The sequence below is a fragment of the Pleurodeles waltl genome, chromosome 6 (genome assembly GCF_031143425.1).
Source record: "Pleurodeles waltl isolate 20211129_DDA chromosome 6, aPleWal1.hap1.20221129, whole genome shotgun sequence".
NCBI lineage: Eukaryota > Metazoa > Chordata > Amphibia > Caudata > Salamandridae > Pleurodeles > Pleurodeles waltl.
In genome coordinates, this window is record NC_090445.1 from 826,218,040 (window position 1) to 826,242,776 (window position 24,737).

The following is a 24,737-nucleotide window of genomic DNA, read 5'->3' on the forward strand; positions in this document are numbered from 1 at the left end:
TGATCATTAAATGTCCATTCATTTGGTAACATTCGAGAGGAATGAATTATTATTTAGCCATATCACGGTAACTCTTATGCAGGTCTTATTTCTACATAGAAATCAAAGCAGACTATAGCTTAACTGGATGGAGCAAAGTTCACCAAATTATTGGTAGGGCTCATAACAAGTAATACGATCAGCTTCAATGAAGCTAAACGCTACGCGCCTTTAGGATGCCCTTACCCATGGTTCCAAATGGCCCATGGAAAATATCTAGGAAGTACTGCACCCCGATTCCCTCACAAGCATCAATAAAACACTAATGCAGTGGTTCCCAACCTCTTGACCTCTGTGGACCCCCACTGAATCATTACCGGAATCCAGGGATCCCCCACTGAATCATTACTGAAAGCTGGGGTCCTAATCTGTTAATATTGTTTAATTTTCTAAGCATTCGCGGACCCCCTGAGGAGGCTTCACGGAACCCCAGACGTCCACGGACTACAGGTTGGGAACCACTGCACTAATGTATTCATTTTGTTTAGCACAAGCCTTCGACAGACACCAATTGTTGCACCTGGCCCTTTTGGCAGGTTCATCCCCTGACTTTTTGCCTCCTTCCTTCTATTTTGTTCTGACCTCTCGCTGGTGGCTCTAGGACTCTGAGCCCTTTATCACTGGTGATCAGTGCTAAAGTGCAGGTGCTCTCCCTTCTAAAGTTGGTAGGATTGGCTTATACTTAATTGGCATATTTAATTTACCTGTAAGTCCTTTGTACAGTGGTATCTCTATACCCAGGGCCTGTAAATTAAATGCTACCAGTGGACCTTTAATGAGAAAGGGTTATTTTGCAAACATATGTGACCTTAATACTTTTCTGAGATTATTTAAATATACAAGCATATTTATGACGCACAGTGTGCATCTTCATATATAAACCATGCATGTATTTGTTATTGTAAATCACATGCATCATTTCCACGTAGTAAACAGCAGTTTTGCTTATAAATGGCGAAGAGGGGGAAGACTTTAGAATAAAGGTAAGGTAACTTGGTTGACAGATTTCAAATAGAGGTGTTTTTCAAATAGTTCATAAATAATGTGTGTAGAATGATAATGCTTTGTTGCTAATACTCTGGTCAGAGTAAGACATGACTTGCTGTTGCAGTCTCATACAATTCTCCAATTAATCCAGCATCCTTAACCTTTTGCCATGCTAATTGCCCCATTTACACTTGTATATCTCCTTTCTAGAGGAAGGCCCCCGGCAGTATGCCAAAGTGAAGACTAGGCTCCTGTGGTCTTTTGCTGTCCTGTCTCATTTCCCTCCACTTTCAGTTCATTCGGACGATGCCACATCGTCCCTCAGCATCGGGCATGTTGGACCAGTGTGAACAGCGTGAAGGGTCCTGACATGACCCTTGGGTCATTCCAAGAATTAATACTCAAGCCCTGCTCCCCCAAATCCATACAACTTTGCACCTATTAGGTGTTTGTGTGATAGTTAAAACCCTTGTGCCTTAATTTTTTAATGGTATTTAAGAGATGCTGGACAACCTTCCACATGCTGCCTCTTGTTTGACATTGTCTGCAGGGGCTCGTCACACCCCGGCCAAGAGCCAGGAGATGAAAAGTAAAATAATAGTTTACTTTTGTTTTATTTTTCATCTGCTGGCTCAGCTAGCAGCGCAGGGAGGGGTGGGGCTGGGTCATGCGAGGTGGAAGGGGGAAGGAGGAGAGAGTGCACCTAAGTGCGCATGTGTGTTTGGCCGGCGGTTTCAGGCCAGCCAAACACACATGCGCACTTAGATTTCTCCAGCCCAGCTGTGATGAGCTGGGCTGGAGATACTGCACAGACCCCAGCAGTTTCTACAAATACCATGTATTTTCTGGCACATTGCCCCTTTGTATTAATGTAGGATAAGTCCTGAAATATTTTAGGGTGGATTTTCTTTTTTTCCTGTTTGCTTTCTTGCCCTTCATACTCTGATAAATTCACCTAAAATTGTCATTCGCTTTGATCAACTAATTGATTAAATTGTGCCTCTTGTGTTTTTGTGCACTAGTCTATAAACGTAGAGTCAGATTAGTAGTACTGTGCTCTAATGTCTACAAAGACATTTCAGAACTCAACATTGATATGAAAGTATGCCTGGAACAGTGGTGGCAATGAGCAAATGATAAAAATGATGCTTGATTACGAACAGTTCACCATTATGACTCTTGCCAATCTTGTGATGCAAATTCGGCAAAAAACGTAATAAGTGTGAAGATTTGGAAAATTGCCTTTTCCGGGACAATGGGTGCAGAGAAGGAAGACAGTTCAGGAGATGGCCATCACTGATGTGTCAGGGAGCTCTTCAGCCTTGTCTCAAACAAAATTATCCTTCCAGATGTCCTTTGAGCATCTCTAAAGTGCTAGCAAAACAGCACAAAATATTCTGACAGAATGTGGAACATCTTAGTTTAAAGATCCTCCTCCTTCATAGAAAGATGAATCAGAGAAGGACGAGTGCAGGGATATATGTACTATATGGATAATGCAGTCACTTTGCTTGAACGACTGAACTATGTACCTAAAAACCTCCAATATCACCCGATACACGAGATGGGGTTGCACTTCTAGTGGGCAGCCACAGTATTACCATGATAATGGTATCCAAGTAGGAAAAACAATAGAAGATAATAATGAAGGGACCCCAAGACAAAAAGCCTCCTACATACATGAGAAAGGGTTGCGGATGTCAGGAGCATTCAAAGGTCAGGAGGGCAACAAGTAGAAACACTTAGTTCAACCTAAGAGGGGACGGCTGCGCTCAGCAAATCCTTAATGGGGTGGTGACAATATTGTTTTACATTAAAGTTACAGTGGAATGAGGGAACTTGGGAATGTTCGTTGCTGAGCGTCTAGTCTAATCACACTCTCATGTTAGAGGCTCTGTACCTGATGATGACATTATTTAGAGTGGTTTGGCAGATTTGGATTGCAGAGGGAGGTAGTTGGTGAAGCCCTAGTTACTCTAATTTTACTGCATCTAAATGCAATATAAATATGAAATTGAAATACCTGAATAGAGGTAGTTTAGGGAGGACTCTGGAATGCTAAATTTGTGATGATGGTTCTGCTCTGTTCTTTTATCATTTATTTTGTTGTCCATTAGTGTGTGTTGGGAGGGCTGCCACTTTCACTTGGGAGATTCGTGATTCTGTGGACTGTGCCTGGTTTCATTTATGCTTTATTACATTGCCACCATAATCCTTTGACATTCATTCTAAAATGTAAGTGGATAGCATTCATCAGCAAAGTGACATTCTGGCAACACATTCAGTCCCTTAAGTTAGATGTTGTCCTCATTCAGGAGATGCACATTTTTGAGAAGGGTCCGTTCAGGGAGTGTAGAATGAGTCTTGCAGTGCAGAAGATGAAAGAAATCATATTCTAATTGTTTATTCTTCACCAAAAAAAAAACACCTTATGTTGGACAACACCCTTTTCAACCAACTGCTGACGTGGAGCTTTGTAAGTGTGTCTTTTTCTAATTGTCCCATTTTAGCAAGACATATGTTGGGCTGAATGTACTCCCTATGAAGAGTATGTGTATTTTCACATTCCAGTAAGACATGGTAGCATAAGTTTACTGAGGTGTGCTCAGCCTCGCTTTCTTGCAGAAAAGAGTCCAATATTTCCGTATGTAAATTCCTTTTGGAATATAATGCATCCCACACATTTACTGCTAAATAAAAAATCTGTAATTCACTGACATGAGACCTAAACGTGCTCAATCACTCGGTTTCTTTAGGCGATAGTCTGCAGAGAGAATTAGTTTAGGAAAAAATCTGCTTTTTACTAAGAAATATTTTTTTAGGGAACAGATACCAGGTACGAGACAGTGTATCATAGTGTTCTTCCATTGCCTAGGTTTGCATTTCTGGGTCCTTGCTATTTTTGTGGTTGGAAGTGAAATAGCAAACCATTGATATGTGACAAAATGTTTTTATTTTACAGCGAGACAGATATCAAAATGAAAGAGTTATGGGAAAAGCTATTACAAAATCTAAAAGAGCTGTGATCTCTGAGAGCTTGTTTAAAACATAGTAACCATTCTTGTGTTTTTTATTTAATGATCACTCTACGTTTTATGTGCTATTACACAAATTACAATATATATATATGAAATATGTAAATTTGCCAGCTACCTAACATTGACTTTTGTTTGAATGCAAACATCAAGGGCCAGTTTATCCTATCTTTATCTTGTCACTCTTATGTTCTCTGTATTTAATTAATAGTTTCAGTGGTGTGCAATCTCAAAAGTTAATGAATGATCTGTGATTTCTTATTGAAAGCAGTCAATTTCTCCCCATAAATGTATGATTGTTGTAGTCAGTTCTTGGTCAAATTCTAACTTGGATTCATTGGTTTTGTGGACCTCTCTCTTTCCAGATCATACCAAATATCCACCTCCTGTCCTTATTCTGGTTATGGTTTCTGTGTCTTACCTTTTTTCTCTCCCTTTCAGTTCCTTTGTCCCTGTCCCGTACCTTTGTTGTCAGCAGAACTGAGTCGTTAGCTGGTTCCCCAGGTAAATCTGCATGCTTCATTTCCTGATTCTTGTGGACCGTTAAGATAATAAAGTTAGTCCCATCTTCATCTTATCTGTTACCTTTACAGTACTTGTTGGCAGCAAACCTACAAAATAAGTAGGCCATGCAGGTAAGATGCCTTGGGTTTTGTTTGATGCAGGGAGAGAATGTGTCACACTTATGAACTTGATTCCAAACAGAGAGAGGATCGCCTTTTAATGTTTGCATTATAAATGTAAGCACTCGGTCATTTCAGACAAGGGCACTAATACCTTTCTTCTTAAAATATAATAGCAATATTATAAGACATTGTATCACATTATTTGTTACTGATGATGTCTTCCCCCCCCCCCCCCGGAACCCTTGCTACTTTAATTTTCACCTCCCTGAAACTAATTTTTTTGCTTGAAACTAATATTTTTGATAAAAACATAATATACAATGGCACCACTAACCCACCTTCTCTAGAGTATACAGTGTTGCATGGCAATGATTTAACTGTTTTTCTGCATCGATTTCACTGAGGTTCTCACATGTTAATTGCTATAGTAAACATTTTATGTAATTTACAGTTGATTTTTTGTACGTCTGAGATATTTGTCCGTCGGTTTTCTCTAGCTGGAGGGTAGTAAAATATTTTCCGCTAACCTCTTAAAGGTGATAGCTGATCTGGGCTCCCCTGCCCCACCTCCTTTATTTTGTTTTCTTTTTTAAAAGAAAATGTTATTATTTTTTCTCTTTCTTTATGGTTCCCTCTATTCTTTGTGAAGAGCGGACCTTTTACATCAATGTTTTCAAGATCATTATTTGGTTTGCAAAATTCTTACTTTACCATTTCAGGACATTTTAATAAAGATTGGTGATAATCATTGTTCCAAACATTAATTCTAGTTTGTGGGGTTTTTACAATTATTGGAAGCTCCAAGAACAAAGTATGTTAGTTTACAGTACAGTGCACGACCACTTGGGATTTGTTGCATAAATGTCATATGATAATGTGTTTCTGTTTTAGTTACATTACATTCCCACTACTTTTAGTGGTCTGACTTGTTTGAATATTGTGTTATTTAGAAATGTATGGCAATCCATAGTTCAGTGAGTTCCAAAAATCTGGGTATGTGCAATGGATACGTGCTGAATGCTCTTGCATGATCTTAGTTGCATTCATAAATGTTGCGTCTTTCCTTTTACCATCTGAAACTGTCACTGAAGATGTTCCTCTTTCGTTTTCCAGAAACATGCTCTTTCTTTCATCTGTGTAATTTTAAATGTTTGTAATTTATGGCGGGTTTTAGGGGATACTTTTAAAGCATTTGACATCACCACTGTAGCAGAGTATTTTAAAAGAACAATAAAGCAGGAAATGGTGTTGCAACACATAGTCTGCAAAGCAGTGACAAAAGATCCTTTTTCTTTAAAACTCTGAAAGCCGCTCTATACCATTAAGCTCAGCAAGGTGTCATGCAGCTTACTATTTCCATTTTGATTTTTTGGTTGCTTGAAAGTTGTGTTTTGTTGACTTTTGAGTGGTCCTCACACCTGTTCTATTGGGGTATATACTTGCCCTCCTTACTCCTCACAGTCATTCTGCTACTTTTGTTGGGCGGTATCCTTCCAGTAGTGAGAAAATCTTTAATAAAAAGTATGGCCACTATGGGGTCATAATCTCCTTTCTGGCCTTCTGAATTCTCAAACTAATAAGGAGTGTGGCTTTTGTCAAAAGCTGACTGTCAACAACAGTCTGAATGTTTATAACTGTGCAAGAAAGGCATTCCTGTGCTCATTCAGTCTTTTTCAAGTTCAGTTAAAACAAAAATAACAAATAGTTGTGTACTCTAGTCCTTGATTGTATAAGGTGGTTTGTTTACCCAGATAGATCAAAAGTGCAATCGCCCATAATTCTTGACTTATTTTGTCATAAAACACACACTTCATCTGCAGAAAAATGTTTATCTAATCTGAAAAACTGTTATCTCTGTTCAGTATAAAATATTTCTTAAACAAAGATGTCTATAAATATAATATCCCAAATTTAACCAACATGACCCTTCGTATTGAAACTGTTGTGTTCATGTGACATGCAAAGTCCTTGACATTCACATCTGCATTACTCCACCATTAGTTACACAATTTTCTTATACACATATTCAGTCTTTCATCACTTCTGTATATGTTATCAGTTTGTAATTGCGCTAGACTCCTTACCTCCCCTATACTGCACAAATTAATTGTCACCATTTTTTTTCGGTGGTATTTAGTGAACTTTGCCAATCACGTTTTTATCATATGGGTCCTACAGAAAATAACTGAAAGTATGTTTATCATTTAACTCGTGGGCACTTAAAGTTCAAAAACAAGATCTGCCAACATTCTTATTGAAGTAACCTTTTTGTGATATTTTTTCCACTTTCTAATTTCTGAACTAACAGTGGTACATTATACTTCTTTTCAAAAGTTTTTAAGCTAAAAATGGTTTACCATATTGATATTTAGTTGAATAAATACCACCAAAGTAGCCGATTTATCCCAAAGTAATGTAGTAAGTGATCTCCTTATAAACTTGGAATTTGTTGGAATGATATACTGAACTGAAATTTTCTTCAAGCATTCGATCTGTTTGAGTCTCTTCAACCAGGTTGTGTTTTGCATTCCTCTTGTTCCCTGAGTACTTGGAAGCAACAGTTATTTTGAATATTTTTATTTCCTCTGCATGAACAGGTGAGATTTATGCTGCAATTTTAACCTAAAAATTTATATAAAAGTGATGAGTCTAAATATGCATGAAGAAATCATGTGATAAATGTTAGACTAACAGAGCAGGGAACACAATGGACTTTGAGTATCACATGAACACAGCAAAGACATTAAAAGGTTTACGTTGGTTATACTTGACATGTTATCTTATTAATAAGTATGTTTAAAGAAGTAACTTATAATGAATATACATTTTTTTTTTTATGAACGGTTAATTGTAACCTGAAACATGTAGAATGCTGATAAGATTTATATGAATTTATAACCTGCTTGTTACATTGAAGGGTTAGTTGAAATTGAATAAGATGAAAAACACATTTGGAAGGACTCTTTAAGAATACTCCTTTTGCTGTTTTTCTTGATGGTCACCCCTTTGGCTCAGAGGTTTTAAGGACCACTTGGAATACAGTGGTAATTTGATTTTGTGCGTCAAAAGATGTCCTACATGAGGCTGAAGGATAGAGACAGCTAGGAGCCAAGAAAGATAACTAGCATCAAGAGGTCACACCTAGCTGATCCACTAAGACCCACTTGTCTCCTCCAGTGTCCCTAAAAGGACCAGTTTAGACAGCCTTAAGAGTGAGTGCAAAACTTTTAAGTGACTGCTGCTCTTGCTCAGTATTGAGGTGTCCAAAGCTGTATAATTTTTATCTCTCGATGGAGAGATTGTCCAAAGTCTAGGGATACCTTTGAAATTGACTTTGTCACTGCCATTTAGAGTCTCTTGCGTTGACATTGAGATAATACTCCTGATTGTCGTCAGGTTACAAATCCCAGAAGAGGCTGAAGTTCAAGTATCCATCTCCCCAGTTTCCAGAGTCTCTCACTGAGGACATTGTTCCTTTTCCTCTGTCTGCGATTGTCCCATATTGCCTGTCCCTCCATATACGAATAAAGGCATTTCAGAAGTGGGGTGTCCTTCTTCATAAACCTCAGCAGTGTCAGACCAACAGGCCACTTTGCTTCCACCTCATCCAGCAATTTCACAAGTATCACTCATGACTATGATTTTTTATAGGTCTCTCAAGAATCCCTATGAAAGGCCAAAGGTGAAATGTCTAGTTTCAGAGGACTATCTCAAGCACCATCCATGTGATGATCAACTGAAAGATGTTTGCCTGGTGTGTCAAAGGAGAGAAAATCGTCCAAGCATTGTGACCCCTCCTAGCTAATGTTACAGACTCAGAATGTCTTCTCTGATTGGTGCACATTCCTCCTGTTATTCCATTTACAGTTTCACCTATAAATGAACTAGAGTTAGTTCACGAAGTGTGCAGCAGAGATGTGATGAAAATCGGTGCTTAATCCTTCTGTCTGAAAGTTCAAATCTCAATACTTTTTGAGACACATGAAATAAAGCAACAGGCCAGACCCATTTTTCTGTTTAGAGTAACTTTCATGCAGAAAATGTAAGTTAAAACATGAAGGTGGAAATGGAAACAATCAAATCTGTGGGCCTTAACCAAATAAGGGACTTCCCATAGGGGAATTACAGGTGAGATTTCAGGGGTTGCCATCATTTTCACAAACCATACTGGAAGTGGCAATTCCATGAATAATGCCAACTACAAAGCAGAATGTTCAGTGACAAAAGCCAACTAATACTAGAGATACACAAAAACACTGTTTTGTGGTAGAAGGTCGCGGCTGCACAAAGGAACTATTCAGCTGTTCTTCTCTCACCTCTGCCATGTTATGTTACTTTATGTTATGATGATTTGTGTAGCACACTAATCACCCAAGAGGGTATCCAGGTTATTGAGTAGGTGTGTAGTCCCCAAGGGGCTTACACGAAGATTCAGCAAGAAGTAGGTAGGATAATCTGATGTGGTGAGGGAGGTTGTTCCATGTCTTGGGTGCCATGTAATAAGCAACCTCCAGTTTTATGAGATTGAGAGTGAGGCAGAGCATAGGTGTTTGGTGAAATGGTATGCAGCTGATCAGTGTACTGGTCCTGTGTTGTGTAGGGCTTTGTATATGTGCGTGAGAAGTTCTATTTAGCTGTGCATGTGAAGAGATAGAGGATAGTAAGATGGGTAGTAGAATTTGGGCAGAACGGATAGAAAATCTGAATTTCAGTTAATCTCCTGCAGCAGATCCCACAATAGGGGTTGAACACCTCTTGTCTGCTTCAGCTGGTTCAGGATGTGGACCACATGATGAAAAACAAAATAGTAAAGTCATTTCTATCAGTGGGCTGAGGGCATTTACTGTCAATATTTCCTGAGTGAAAAACAGGTCTGGTAAACTATTTGGGTCAAACAGGAGAAATTCAGTTTAATGGAACTTTGAGATCTTCCTTATCTATGGAAGGAATACTTGATGGATCCCAGAGAGCTATAGAGTTAATTCTTTCATATCTCAGTTTGCACACAGCAGAGATATTTCCACAGATTGCAAATTAGCAGCATACATTACTGTTAAAGTAAAGTGCTTCAGCTGTATCAACTTAGTAATTCAACCAAACACACTTGGACCACGCAGAAAAACATCGCTTTTGAGTATCTCTCCACTAGGAAGTAAATTGTGATCAAGAAATTGAAATTAATAACTTAAGCATTTACATTTTTTTACAACTCAAATTAGTATAGACAGTCAGTATGCCTGAAAGATATTTGTAATAATAAAATAACTTTAATTCTAGAATTGCTTTATTTTTTTTATATACTAATTGCCAGACATTATTACCTCTTTCACCCTGAAATATCACATATTGAGCTGTTTCAGAGTAAGACTGGCACTTTGTTCACGAGTATAATTAATTTTATGTAACATAGAGGTGGGTTCAACAGAGGCTATTATATGCAAAAAATCTAGCTTGATTAGTTGAAGCAGTTTTAGAGATTATATTTTTGCAAAGCCAATTTTTTGTCCCTTATCAATAGGGACCAATATATTTTTTAATCCGATCACTGTTATCTCAATTATAACTTCATCTTATTTCATGACTCACTTTCTATTTACTACAGGATTAATCAGCATTTCTCTAAGTGTTTCTGAAAACATTTTTACAAACACTTCATTTTCTTTCTGCTTCAGTTGATCAGAATTTATTATCATTCCATTGTCAAAGTTCCAAATAAATTACACAAGTCTGGTGCTTTCAAAAAGAGAGAAAGAGTATAGGATCATGATTACCAGAAGCACCTATATATAGAAATGGTTAAGAAATTATTTTGCAGCATTTTTGTGTCTATTGAGCAAACTCACAATTGTTAAGCAGTTCAGTCCTCACGTGGTTTAGGGAGGCAATTTTGATCTGGTTAATTAAATTACCTTTGCACTTTGAAGTTTTTCAGGGCTCATTTCACTCAAGTTTTAGCTCGACACAAGTGATAAAAAAGAAATTGGTTATATTGCCTCAAATTGGCTCTCTGATATACTTATATGTATGTTTGATTGGACATACTTTATACCCAATTACAGAGCTACAGAGCACTCTGTTTGGAAAGTCTTATACCGATGAGGTTCACAAAAAAAAGAGGAGAGCTGTGGAAACATGGATTAGGGGAGCTTGTTTTACAGTGTTCACTTGGGTGCCATAGGGATATGCAGAGTTAGGGGTTACAGAACCTGTGATGACATTGGGAGGGAGAGGGGTGAGTTTTTGGTGAAGCCCAGAAACCTGAGAAGAACTTATGGGACATGATTGTTGTGATGAGTTAACATCCAATTAGCTCTTGTGGTTCGTGTATTGTTTGTTTATCTGCAGAACTGTCTCCACGGTTCCCTATAATGCAGAATGATTAACTTCTCTTTTGACTGCCTGGCTGAAAGCAGATGCTGTGCTGCGCTAAAAGAGCTGTCAACGTTATCCTGGATTTTATTACTTTGCAACAATTATCAGTGAGTTGTAGAGGTGTAGCTGTCATCACAGCGCACATGAATGAACCCATCTGTATTTATGGACTCATCTTTGATTTCAGCGTGTGACTATGATTGCCTGTGTATACTTTCCAGGAACCTTTTGGCAATACATCGATGAACTACTACTACTACTACTACTACTACTACTACTACTACTACTACTACTGGGGACTGGTTTACCTTTCCTTTCCACTTTGGCCATTTCGAAATCGCTCAAGAGCACAGAGGTAACGGCTCAAGTGCAATGTTTTTATTGGCAAGAGGAACTTTAAGTGCTCCACCTGGAGTGCACTCGTAAGCATGGAGGGACCGTTCCAAGCATACACCATCCTGTGTGGAGTGTGTGGATTTGAATTTACATTGGATAATGCTCAAAAGCACGGAAGGAGGACAAGCTCAAGTGTTTCACTCACTCTGATTGGTGCAAACTACAACCTCTTCTGTTGGATGTCAGATGTCGGAGGAATAAACTGAAATTGCATCGCAAAAGTGATCTTATCATTGTGTTCATTGGACAATATTGTTTGCTTCTTGTTTTTAAAAAAAATGGATTGGCTGTACTTAACAAGATGGAAGGAAGAATTGGTGACTTATATGAAGGACATTGATGGGAAAAGGAAGAGGAGAAAATTATTTTGCTCTATTGTTTAACATCTGAGGGTCAAGTTGTATTCAGATTTTTACCACAAGTTGTAGCATTGGAATTTCAAGGAGATATTTATGCTTATGTGGAGGCAGTATTGAGGACGGAGTATTGGGTTAAACCCTCTGTATGTATTGCATTGAATAGATTTAAATTTGATACCCGTCCTCAGATGGAAGGGGAGTCTTTTTATGAGTTTCTCACTGCATTTAGGGCCCTTTCTATGGCATACCGTTTCCGTTTCATGACAGATGAGAGGATTAGGGATCAAATAATTACATGTCAAAAGTTGAAAATAAAAATAAAAATACAGGGACAGTTGTGGGTCATGGGGATCCCAAATTGCAGGATGCCATTGCCACTGCTAAGGCATTTTCTGGTTAGAGCAGTCAGAAAAGTGGATGTTATTGATAAATAATAAGGGTGTAAATGTCAACAGTCCCAAATCAGTCTGTAAGGTAAACAAAACTGATGTGTGTAGGGTGAACAATGCTCCCCAAATAATCCTCTGGGAAGAAAGTTGAGAAGGTTGGTGTATGTTACAGACGCTGTAGCAATAATCATATTGCTTCATTTGCATGGTGTCTTGCAATAGTCAAGGAATGTAAAAAGTGTGGACGTGTGGATCATTTTGCCTGTGTTTGTAAGGATGTAAAAAAAAAAATGTTACGCCACAGGATACCAATTGTGAGTGTGGGAAGAAAATGGAGAATTACTGTATCATGTTGTCTGTCGATGATGCCTGTGTTGGTGAGGAGAGTTTGCTAATCAAGATTCCTCCTAAATGTAAAGTTGTGATCTTGGGCATTGAATTGGAGCTTATCGCTGATTATGGCTCACCCTGGACCATCGTCACAAAGAACTATTTTATGAAGAAGTTTGAAAATGTTTTGGATCCTAAGAAACTACGAGGTTCTGGTATAATTGCTGAAATTGTTGATGCTACCACTATTGATATCATTGGTTTCAAATGGGTCAAGATTGAATTCAAAGGTAGGAGTGCTAACATAAAAATGTATGTGGCTGAAAAAGGAGTCAGTGTATGAGGGCGGATGGACCAATGGAAGTTGAGAATAATGTTGGGTCTCAAAAGTAAAGAAGCAATGTCAGTTATTATTGATGTGAGTAACGATTCTTACGTAATTGAGAAATTTCCAAAAGTATTCAATGACACTTTAGGGAAGTTACCAACTTTTCGCATAGAATTAAAATCAAGAGAGGCGTGGTGCCTAGCAAACAAAAGCTAAGGGGGACACTAATTAATGTAACACAAGAACTGCGTGCATTGCCAAATTAGCTTCAAGGCTACAAGAGTATTGTTTTAAAACTGAATTTGTTCCTGTTAAGTGCAGCATGATGGCTGATTGCTTATCAAGGCTACCCTGCCAGCTGGAGGATCTGAATGTAAATGTGAATGAAGTGGACATTGCTACTACAATAGATGTAGTCGCTGGTAATTTTGATGCCATTACGGAAAATAGGCAGAGTGTGAAACGAGGGATACGTTATGGCAAGAGGTAAGGAATTGTGTGATGGAAGGTTGGCGTAGGAAGGAGTTGATTTCTCCAGTGTTATTACAGTTGTGTAAAGTTTCATGAGAATTGGATGTGGTATGTGGATTATTGTTCAAAGAAGTCAAGTGTGTTCCTCCGGTTGATATGCAAAAAGTGATTTTTCATCTGGCTCATGAGGAACATATTGGCATGTCGGCTAAGAAGAGACTTATCAGAACACATTTTTGGTGGCCAGGTATGGGCAGGATGGCAGACAGAGTAGTAAGAGAATGTGATCCATGTGTTAATGGCGAGAAAGCCTTAAAGGATAACCCTGCACCTTTGAAACCTGTTGCATGGCTGAAATGTCCGTAGGGAGAAAATAGCCTTTGACATTTCTGGTCTATTTTCTCCTTTACCTCAAGAAGCTAGGTTTGCTTTAGTGATGATAGCTTATCACTCCAAGTGACCAGAAGTAACATTTGTTGCACAAATCACCACTCAAGTAGTAATAGAGTTTTTAGGGAGACTTTTGTTAGAGAAGGATGTCCTGATTTTTTTTTATTACAGATAATGGATCTCAGCTTAATGCGAGCGAAATGGAGAGTTTTCTTAAACAACGTGGAATATGCCATGTCACTACCATGTTATATGAACCTAGTAATAATGGATTAGTTGAGAGATTCAACTCTTTTTTTAAAGGATTATGCGGTAGAGGCACATAAGACTGGTTGTCAATGAAAGAATGTGTTAAGGGAAAAATTGTGGCTGTTTCCCATTAAACTTCATACTGTTATGGAAGTTAGTCTGTTCACGTCACTTAGAGGTAGAGATCCTTTTTCCAAGTTTTTTCCACGATGGTTCAAAAAAAGATGTGATAATAGCAGATAGGAGTATCATGTGGATAGTGTGCGCAGGAGAGTGGAAGAGAAGCAGACGAAGATTAAAGAATGGTATGATGTCAAATGGAATGTTAAAGAACCCATGCTTGTTGTGGGAGATTGAGTGAGGATTCTCAAACCTGGTGTACTCCACAAACGTGAGCCCAAGTATGGCAAGGCGATGAAGGTCATTAAGATGTTTACCAACAGCAATGTTATGCAAGATGGTAAAGTGTGCAATGTTAGAAGGGTTGCAGAGTTATGGTGAAAGTGACAGATTTTTTCTAAAGACTGACAAAACTGTACCACAGCAGGACGTTTTTTATTTATTTATTTTTTTACATTATTTTTATAAAGCAGGTACATTGATGTTAAGACATTTTTACTTAACGCATCAAACTTAAATATCATCCAATTTGTTTCCCCTACGATTGACTAAATAAGTCTGCTTCCTCTACTTCCACTTCCCTCCATCTAATCTAATTCCTCATTTTTGCCCAGATCCAATGATATCTTCACATGGCTCCTGTTCGCTTAGCGTACAATTTTTCTCTAAGCCTTATAGACTCCATTTTTGCCTCCCATAATGCATAAGTCGGAGGGATGGATGATTTCCATGCTTGTAGGATAAGGAATAGAGCTATCACCGAGCCCGCGAAAATCAGTTGTCTGGATACGATAGTAAGATTTGTGGTCTGCGTAATACCCCAAAGCGCCACCACAGTTTTGGGGGTGATCACATAATCTGTGCAAGAGCGTATCCTCTGAAAAATCTGCTCACAGTATCTTCCCAAAAATATACAAGAAAACACATATGCATCCAATCTCCCTTAGAGTTTTGGCAGCGTGGACAGGAGCCTGATGACTCAGGATGCATGTCTCTTGCAGGGGTATAGTACAGCAGCCACTTAGAAAATAAAATAATCCTTTTAAAATTGGCCCCTCTAAGAGCTTTGTACGTCACCTCGTTGTGTTTTCTCCACTGCTGTATTTCAATCTTGCATCCTGTCATGTTAGCTATCCGCGCCAAAAGTTGGGTAGTTAACTTAGTTGCCCCTGCATCCTGAAGTAATTTATACCACTCTCCAATGCCAGATTGATTATCATAAAAGGCCTGGGCAATGGGTTTATTCATACAGCTCAAGGATCTAGGCGCTAGACGTAGTGAGTGTTGAATTTCACAATATGAAAATTTTAAATTGTCTGGAGTAACGCTTACTCCTACTACAGAATGTGCCCATGTTTTAAAACGATCCGCTAGAAAAAAATCCTCTAAAGTCGTAAAGCCCAGTGCTTACCATTGCAGAATATTACCTTGACTTATTTCCACTCCTAAACACCCAATATCTCTCAGTCGTAGGAATGAAAAATCCTCATCAATTTGATATTTACGCTTTAACAGTAATATAATTACTTGAATCATAACCGGTTATTTATACCTAACCCTTTTTGGTAGGCGAGGGAATTTAAAAAAACGCAAAAGATGTACATTACTTTCTAGCATCATCTGATTGAGATAGAAATTGCATTCTGACTTTGGCCGTACTCTCGACACCCAATCAAATATCGCTGCTTCATAGTAAACTGCAAAATTAGGGAGAGCTAATCCTCCATCTTCCACTGCCAATGACAACTTATTCAGTTGGAGCCATGGTTTCTTATGATTCTAGATGATTGTCTAATTGCTACATCCAGAGTCACAATTTTTTTTTTCGGGACTCGCAAAATTGCACTCGAAAAAACAAATAGTAGTAGAGGAAGAATCGATATTTTAACTGAAGCGGCCCTTCCTATATTAGTCATAGAAGACTCTTGCCATTTGCGTAGCAGCCCTTGAATTTTTTTCAATACTTTCATATAATTCAGTTCAAACAAATCTGCCGAACTCGGAGATACATATATACCGAGATATCTAATAGGATGGGAAGCTGAAGATGCAACACGAACCGCCTGCGGCAAAACCGTAGGCTCAGCATTGTATAGCAAGGCCTCTGATTTAGATTGATTAATTTTATAGCCCCCTAACTCAGAGAATGCCCTAATCTTTGCAAATGCTCTATCGATATTCTGTTGTTCTGCCCTGAGATACAATATCATATTGTCCGCAAAACGTTGTACTTTGGGTTATGTTGGCAGAGGAGGTTTGATACTTGAATCTTGTCGAACCGCTGCAGCTAAAGGCTCAATAAACAGTGCAAACAAAACTGGAGAGAGGGGACAGCCCTGTCTCATGCCTTGTGTAATTTGTACTGATCCTACTACCCGTGCATTAACTAAAATTTTAGCTTGAGCCCCTTTGTACAGAGTCCGTATAATCTGAATACATTTCCTTGGGAAGCCAAACTTTGCAAGTGCCGAAAATAACACTTGCAAATGAACCAGATCAAACACCTTTTCTGCATTGAGCATCATATTAGCTGCCGGAAGGAAGCTATGCAACAGATAATCTATGGCCTGTATTAGGAAATTTGTATTGGTGGATAGTAGCCTACCTGGTAGAAATCCACACTGATCCTCGTGTATCAATATTTGGGCTACCTGCGTTACACGAGCTGCCAGAATCTTAGTAAAAAATGTATAGTCCTGATTCAACAAGCTGATTGGACGATATGAGCCAGGATATTCCGGTGGTTTGTCTTTCTTAATAAAACTAACCACCCTTGCACATGATAATTCAGAAGGAATCTCTACTCCCTCCAGTATTACATTAAATAACTTTGTTAATATATCAACTAATTGATCTTCCAAAACTTTATAAACTTCTGCCGGAAGGCCATCTTCCCCTGGAGTTTTACCATTGGAAGCATCCCTTATTGCTTTAATAACTTCCTGGGAAGTAATAGGGGACAGTAATAAATTCTGTGCCTGAACGTCAAGCCTTGGTAGAGAAACTGTATCTAGATACTGATGGATTTGAAACTAATTCCCTTGTGATGACTCTGTGTATAATTTATCATAATGTAAAAAGAATATTTTTTTGATCCGTTCTGATTGTGTAACCATCCTAGCCTGGTCTTCATCAAAGATGGCTTTGATCAGACTACTCCTAGCACGCTTTTTAATTGACCAGGCTAGAAATCTTCCGGCATGCTCACTTTCTTCGTATTGACGTTGATATGTTGTATGGCTATTAAGTATTTCCTTAGATATAAAAAAAATAATTTAGATTAGCCTGGGCCCTTGCTAAACCTGCTGTTGACTCAGGGCTAGGAGATAGTTGCTTTTGTCTTAGTGCCTGCTCTAGTTCCTGTTGCAACTTGGAACTTATCTCACAAGCTATTTTTCCTAAATGAGCTTTAAAAGAAATAGCCTTCCCTCGTATGAAGGCCTTAGTGGCCCCCCAAATATGAAAAACCGGGGCAGATCCTTTATTTATCTTCAAAAATTCTGTTACTAGTACTTTGAGGTTGGTGACCCAGTCTTCCTCTGGTAAGAGAGATCTGTGCAGGCGCCATTGTAAACGGTGGTGCTGATTGACCGAATCTTTGAAGTTCGACCCAAGGTACGGCATGATCTGAAAAAGAATTTGCAAGAATTCCTGTTCGATGCCATTTTAATATAAAAGAGACTAGAATAAAATAAATTCTTGACGCCGTGTTATACCTTTTGGAACAGCACGTATACTGTTTAACATCAAGATGATCAGCCCGCCACACATCTACCAGGGCTATTTCTTGAATTAGTTTTGCCAGAATTTGCGAAGTTTTAGATTTCTTCTGTGCTTTGTTCTTACATGATGAATCCCATTGAGTATTTAACATAACATTAAAGTCCCCTCCTATTATGAAATACCCTTGAAGAGGGGGGAAAGATGCTTATATAATGTCTGCATCAGCTTTATATCATCCTCTATCGGGCCATATTAACTTACAAAATGGCACTCTTTATTAGCTATCGTTGTAGAGACTATTATCTGTCTTGCCTGTGAGTCGCGGACAACTCTATTGATTTTCCCTACAAATTTATTTGAAAACAAAATTGCCACACCCCATACTGCGGCTTCCGCTGAAGCATAAAAGCAATTGACAATATGAGGCGGAAGTCTAGGTACCTTTGAATTAAGCTTTAAGTGAGTCTCCTGTAAGAGGAACACTTGAACCTGAGCCGTTTCCAGCCAGCTAACGATGGCACGAAATTTCATATTATTATTTGCCCCGTTTAAGTTACAGGAGGCCGCTCTTAAATTAGGTCTCATCCTTACACAACATGTAGATCTTGCCTGCCATACTCCGTCGCCCTTGAACTATTAGTTTGATAGAACCTCTCCTGTCTTGTGTCTCGTCTTCAGTTAAATGCTTAAATTGATTAGCTGCCACCTGCAGTTTTTGTTCTAGCTCCCTCCTACCTTCCCTCTCCCCTCTATAGATCTCCCCCCCCATCCTCCCCACCCCAGCCCCGGCCGATCAAACCCTTCATGGAACCCTCGGACACATTATCACCCCCCTCCCCACACCCAAAAACCCCAGCAGTAGAGTGCATTGATGTGGCACCCCCTACACCTTAACCTCCAAAGAGCGGCAAGGCGGAGAGACAACACTGGCCCCGTAGATACGAACTAATCTTTCCTACTCATTAAATACCTTAAGCGGCATTATCTTGATCACTTCCCCCCCTCCCCTTGCCTCACCCTCCTTTCTACACATTTCCAGCCTCATATTCCTCTTTTCAAGGTCTATTATCCTGATGCCCTAAGTTCTCTGAGGGGAAGCAGATGAAAATGTATACTGGACCTTGAAAATGTACATGCACAACATGTAATAGGTAGGCGTCTAAATGACAGCCGAACTAGCAGTAAATAATACATTAATACACTAGGAATGTAGTGGTCCTCTTGACATAGTCTAGTTGATTAAACCTTCTCCTCTCAAAGGACAGTTCTTTGCTTTTCTTGCTTTTCTATATGCTCCAGAAAGTTCCTTGCTTCTTGAATTTTTTGGAAAACTTTTGCTTGACCCTTATAGAGTACTTTCAAATTTCCCAGTTGCACTATACCCGTCGGATCCCCCAATCTTTTGAAACCGTCAATTAGTCCCACAAACTCTCGACGCCGGTGGACTGCTGCCACTGACATGTCTGAGAACACCCGGAAGGTAGCGTTCAAGGTGTCATCCAGCTTGAATTCACGTACTTTCCTGGCTTGAGAAAGGATTTGTTCCTTAATTCTAAAGTCACCGAAATTAACCAGAATAGTGCGTGGATACTTTGAATTGGTAGGTCGCACAAAGGGTACTCTGTGGGCCCTAATGATAGATAGATCCCCTTCCGATTTTGCCCAGTCCGGAAGAATGCTTTTACGAATAAGTCCGGCAACCACCTTAGTTACTGATGACCCTGCTTCCGTCTCCTCCGGGACCCCGTCAAATCTAAGATTAGAGCGTTGTGATCTATTTTCCATCTCATCCAACTTCATTTGGAGATTTTCCAATTCGGATTGAACCTGAGATGTTGTTGACTCCACTTGGTTTTTGGTATCCTCCAAATCCAAGACCCTCTGTTCCACCTAGTCGAAAGAAGAGTTAAGTGAGTATTAAGTTGAATCAGCTGTTCTTTAGTCTCCCTACGAGTTTCTTCCTGAGAGACTTTAATGGCTCGAAGTTCCATTAAAATCTGTCCCATCATCTCCTCCATTGTTGCAGTAATATTTATAGCGGGTGCAGTGTTTTCCAAACTGCAGGGATTTTGTAAGGAACTGGATGGCGAGTGCATAGTATTGGCTATTGGACTCTCTGAGGTTGAATTGAGCACCGTTAAGCCACTTAATACCCTAGCAGGAACATTGGCGGGAAGTGTAATGTTATTTTTTTGCAAATCATTTTCCTGACGGGGTTATTTTCTCATGACCTCCCTCTTTCAATGTGTCTCCCTCGACCACTTTAGATGGTTGTTTCACATTGCTGGTAGTATTTGAAATAAGCGAATAGGAAAGTTTCGCGATGGATTTCTCCTGGAGTTTAGGTGATGCCATTAAATGAGGAGGAGGAGGTAGAGTGTCTGGTCCTACTAAGTTTAGTGGTGGAGAGGGAGTTACTACTATTGAATCGTCTTGGGAATGCAGCTCCGCGGACCACACCGCTGACTGTGCAGAACAGTCCACCATGCCAGGGTCGAGCATGCCAGAGAGACCCAATAGAGACGGTATAGAGTCCTTGCTCACCATAGAGACTCTAATGGAGCCTAATCCATCTAGCTGCCGAGAGCTGTGCCTATGCCTGCCGGGGGCCGGAATCTGAGTTTTCGATTTTGCTCCTTTCGGATTCTTTGGTGCTATCCGTGTTTTGAATCCTCCGTCTCCCGTCATACGTTTCATGGCAAACTGGGAAGGGGGGCCCTCTGTTGAGGATAAGGTCAAACGAACTGGGAGTGGGGGGGAGAGGTTGAGATAAAGGGTGATAACATTTCCAGAGGGTTGTAGCCGAGCAGGTAGTTTTGGGAGCCTTAAAAGAGCGGGGGGACCAAATATGATGACAGACTCCAGAAATAACGGGAGTAATGAGGAACCCCCAGGAAAGACAGCCACAACCACCTAAATGCTTCCGTCATACTCCCATCGATCCAGCCAGTTCGTGGTATGTTACTGCCCCACCTAATCCTACCACACAATGGGCCCCTTACCCCCTCTCTTCTGCCAGGGACCGCTGTTCACACGGATTCCCATACAATGAGTTTTTTTTTTTTCCTTTTTTAGTTTTTTTTATCCCTCCTTAGAGTCAGTGTCCGGTACACCTCTGCAGTCGTCTCATCCTCCTCACACCAGTCTTCCACAAGTTCCTGCGCTGCAACCCCTGTCCACCTGAGGAACACAGTGCTGCTCAATACTCTGAGACTCCAATCGAACCCTCTACTTACTGTGTGGTAGAATAAGTTAAAGTTCTCATCACTCTCCTCTCCCCTCTCTTCATCGCTCTTCACTCCTCTCTTCTCCCCTCTCCTCCGTTCACCACGCAACCGAGGGCTGCTTGTCCCGGAGGTGGAGTTCCTAAAAACAACGGCATGCTCATGCTTGCAAAAGCTCAGTGGAATTATTTTCCCTCTGCAGCTTCCGCTCCCTAAAGCACTGCTATGGGTAAATCATCAGCCCACGTCTCCGACAGCTTGGGGGGGGGGCATCACCGTAGCCGCTCGTCTCAGTGCGGAACGCTCTCCTGAGCGTTTCGCTCTGCTGCCATTGCCGCTTGATGTAGGTCTCAGTTGCGGTCACGGAGCATGACGGGAGCTCACGTGACCCGCTTCTCTGATGACCACAGCAGGAAGTTGTGAATGTTTCTTATGATAATGGCAGTAGAATGGACACTGGGGTTGTAGTTATTGTTGTTCGTGTATTGTTTGTGTTTAACTGAGCAACTGTCTCTGTGGTTCCCTATTAGAATGTAGACTGTTTAAATTGATTTCTCTTTTGAGTGCCTGGCTGAAAGCAAATGCTGTGCTGCACTAAGCTGTCTATGCTGTCCTGGATTTTGCATAGGATGGGCCTGATTGAAAATCCACGCTGCGTGCAAGGTGCTGCACCATGCACTGATTTCCTGCATCTTTTGTGGGACTGCCCTGATGTGGGGCACTTCTGGTTTACTGTATTAAAGACTTTTGAAGAGATCATTGGACACCCTATGGTGCGCTTTCTACTAGTTCCGCTGCTAGGTTACATGAAGGAGGTTCCTCAGGTAGCACTCAGACTGACAGCGATTCTACTTTTGTCCGCTAAGTGACAGGTGGTGCTACATAGGGGGTCACCGCCTGGCGTCCCAGAGGTCTGAGTGGTTGTGGGACACTGCCTAATGTCAGGAACAACTGACCGCTTAACGGGAGATGAAGTCTGCGCAATGCCTTCCTAAGGTCTCTTTTCAAGCTGTTCTGAATGCACAGGTTGAGGAAAATGGAAACGCCGCGAATCCTGGCACTGAGGCGGCTGACTAGCAGTCGGCCTGCATTGCTGTATAAAAAGGGCTTTTTTTGCTGGGAGGATGGATTTGCCACATGGTAAGCCCACCGACTTGTATCTCTATGGGCTTTGAGGTATTCCTTTTAATTGGTCTGCACCTGTGATTACAGTGCTGAGTGGCTAGTTTCCTGTTATTTCCCTTATTTTCTTTTTCCCCTTCTGTTGTATTACAGAAAAGTGATTGACTGCACAGTAAATTGTTGGAATTCATACACTGAAAAAGCCATTCTGTCTCTAACTGTATATTAAACTGTATTGGTCCTTATGCTTCATTTTGTAGCTCTGTCTAACTTTCTATTAAAATAATTAAAATAAAAAAGTAAAGACTTTATCCTGGATTTTATTACTATGCACTACTGGTGTTTTTAGGAGTGATGTGTCATCAGATTTGTTCCGCTTTGGGGAAGGGAAGGAGTCCACTGGACCTGGACTCAAATCAAGTTTCACATTCTAAAGGAATTAGAGTAGAAAGTCTTTCACCTTCTTTTCTCCTTCCTGCAATTCTTTCAACCTGTTGATGCTGCTGCGCCGCAAGCCCTATCGTAGATCTAAATCTTTGTTACCATGATACTGGAGTATTTGTGTTACAGGCCCTGAATGTAATGCAGACAAGGAAATGGAGCCAACTTTCTTTTTGAGTGCAGATGTGAGTCTAAATCTCTGAAGGGCTTTAAAGAAGCAGGCCAAAACACAGATAGGTCACTTGTGTTGCAAGAGTGACACCATCATAATCTGTTCGGGTAGCAAAACTTTATTTGCAGAGCACAGATGGCTGTATTGGACACCCTGTGGTTTTCTTTCCGGACAAATGCTACTTGTGACGCTGAGGTTGGTTTCTGTATAGAAACCCTGTGATGTAGTGCTGCTGCAGAATTGCTTAGTGAAGCTGGCAAATTTCAGTGTTGAGAGAAAGCCTTTCTTCCCATCATTTGTGAAGAATATACATTCTGTCTTTGTAGTACTGACCTTGAAGTAAGTATTTGACATTCCTGCTTCAGTTGTGGTGAGGTATTCTGTTGGACCTGGCCCTTTTTGCAGAGTCTTCTTCAGATTTATGCCTTCTGTTCTGTTGCTGAATGCATTTTTGTTGAGTTTTAGACTCTGTGCACTTTATCCCTGCTAACCAGTTGTAAATTACTTGTGCTCGCTCCCTAAACCATGGTACAATTGGCATTCACTCAATTGGCAGTTTTGATTTACTAGTAAATAAATTGAGAGAGGTAGTAGTGGTCAGAGAAACTGCACCTCCTTGTTATGTCCACAAGTACGTTATTCTAGTAGTCAAATCAAAATGGTGCTCAATGGTCAAATGCCCTACTACCTTGAGGCAAAGAGTTTCATCATATATACAAAATATATATACAATACACAAAAGATACAGCTAGGACCACAGCACTCATAACACAAACATTTGTAAATACAGAAATAGAACTCTGATGTACAAAGTACGAGCTGTGAAGTACAGTAATCCTCTTAATGTTCATGAAGTGATTTATTCGGATCGGTAAGTAATTGCGATATAATTGTGTTCAAGCACAGCCAACACGTGTTTCGTCAAACAGTGACTTTTTCAAGGCTAGACTGTAGACGGGAATATATGTCCAGGAAAGTACTGGTGACTGTAAGATGAATCGGGATACTTACCTGTCCGCTCCAACTTTGTTAGAGTTTGTCACAAATATCAGGACTTTCCATGGTCCCATTATTGATTCTTGGATGATGATCTTCTCTCACCCTCAGAAGATTCATCTTACAGTCACCAGTACTTTGCTATACCTGTACATTAGACTTCTTTGTTTGCCCAATTTGGAAAGATTGTCCTCACACTTTTATTTAGAAGGACATCTACTCCCATTTACAGTCTAGCCTTGAAAAAGTCACTGTGTGACAAAGCACGTGTTGGCTGTACTTGAACACACTTCTAACGCAATTACTTGCCAATCAGAATAAATCACTTCATGAACATTAAGAGGATTACTGTACTTGATACCTCGTACTCTTTACATCAGAGTTTTATTTCTGTATTTACAAATGTTTGTGTCATGAGTGCTGTGGTCCTAGCTGTATCTCTTGATTTACTAGTAAGTGCCTAGTACATGGTACTACAGGTAACAAGGGCTTGTAAGTTTTATGCTACTAGTAGGTCTGCAGCACTCTTTGTACTACCCACTAAAGTTGCCTTTTAAAATGTCTCAAGCCTGCCACAGCAGCCTGTTGTGTGGTTTTAAACTGCCATTTCGACTTGGCAAATTAAACCTATCGTCTAGCCTAAACCTTCCCTTTTAATACTTACTAGTCACCTTCAAGGTAGGCCCTAATTACACATAGGGTAGGGCATTGGATTTAAAAGTAGAACGTGGAAGTGAATAACTCCTCAAAGTCATTTTTGCTGTTGTAAGGCCTATCTCTTCTCTTGGCTAACACTGGGTTACCTTATCACATTTACTAAGTGATAACTTTGGATTGGAAGCAAATACAAAATATACTGTTTGCACTCAAATGAATTGTAATTTAAAATCTTCTTTAATGTTGGAGTCAGACTTTGTCACAATTCTGAAAATACCATTTTTGGAAAGTTGCCATTTTCTTCTCCATTT

The 24,737-nt window shown here is 40.0% G+C and overlaps 1 protein-coding gene across 5 annotated transcripts in view; it reads left to right on the forward strand.

Annotated features, from left to right (window-relative positions):
• Positions 1–24,737, forward strand: part of CNNM2 (cyclin and CBS domain divalent metal cation transport mediator 2) — a 776,587-nt gene that overhangs the window by 677,981 nt on the left and 73,869 nt on the right. For 3 of the 5 annotated variants that reach the window (XM_069239487.1, XM_069239488.1, XM_069239491.1), the window contains one exon: positions 4,503–4,565. The exons of the other annotated variants lie outside the window; for them this stretch is intronic. In XM_069239487.1, the coding sequence (XP_069095588.1) occupies positions 4,503–4,565 (63 nt within the window). The remainder of the gene's footprint in view (positions 1–4,502; positions 4,566–24,737) is intronic. 5 annotated transcript variants of the gene reach the window in all.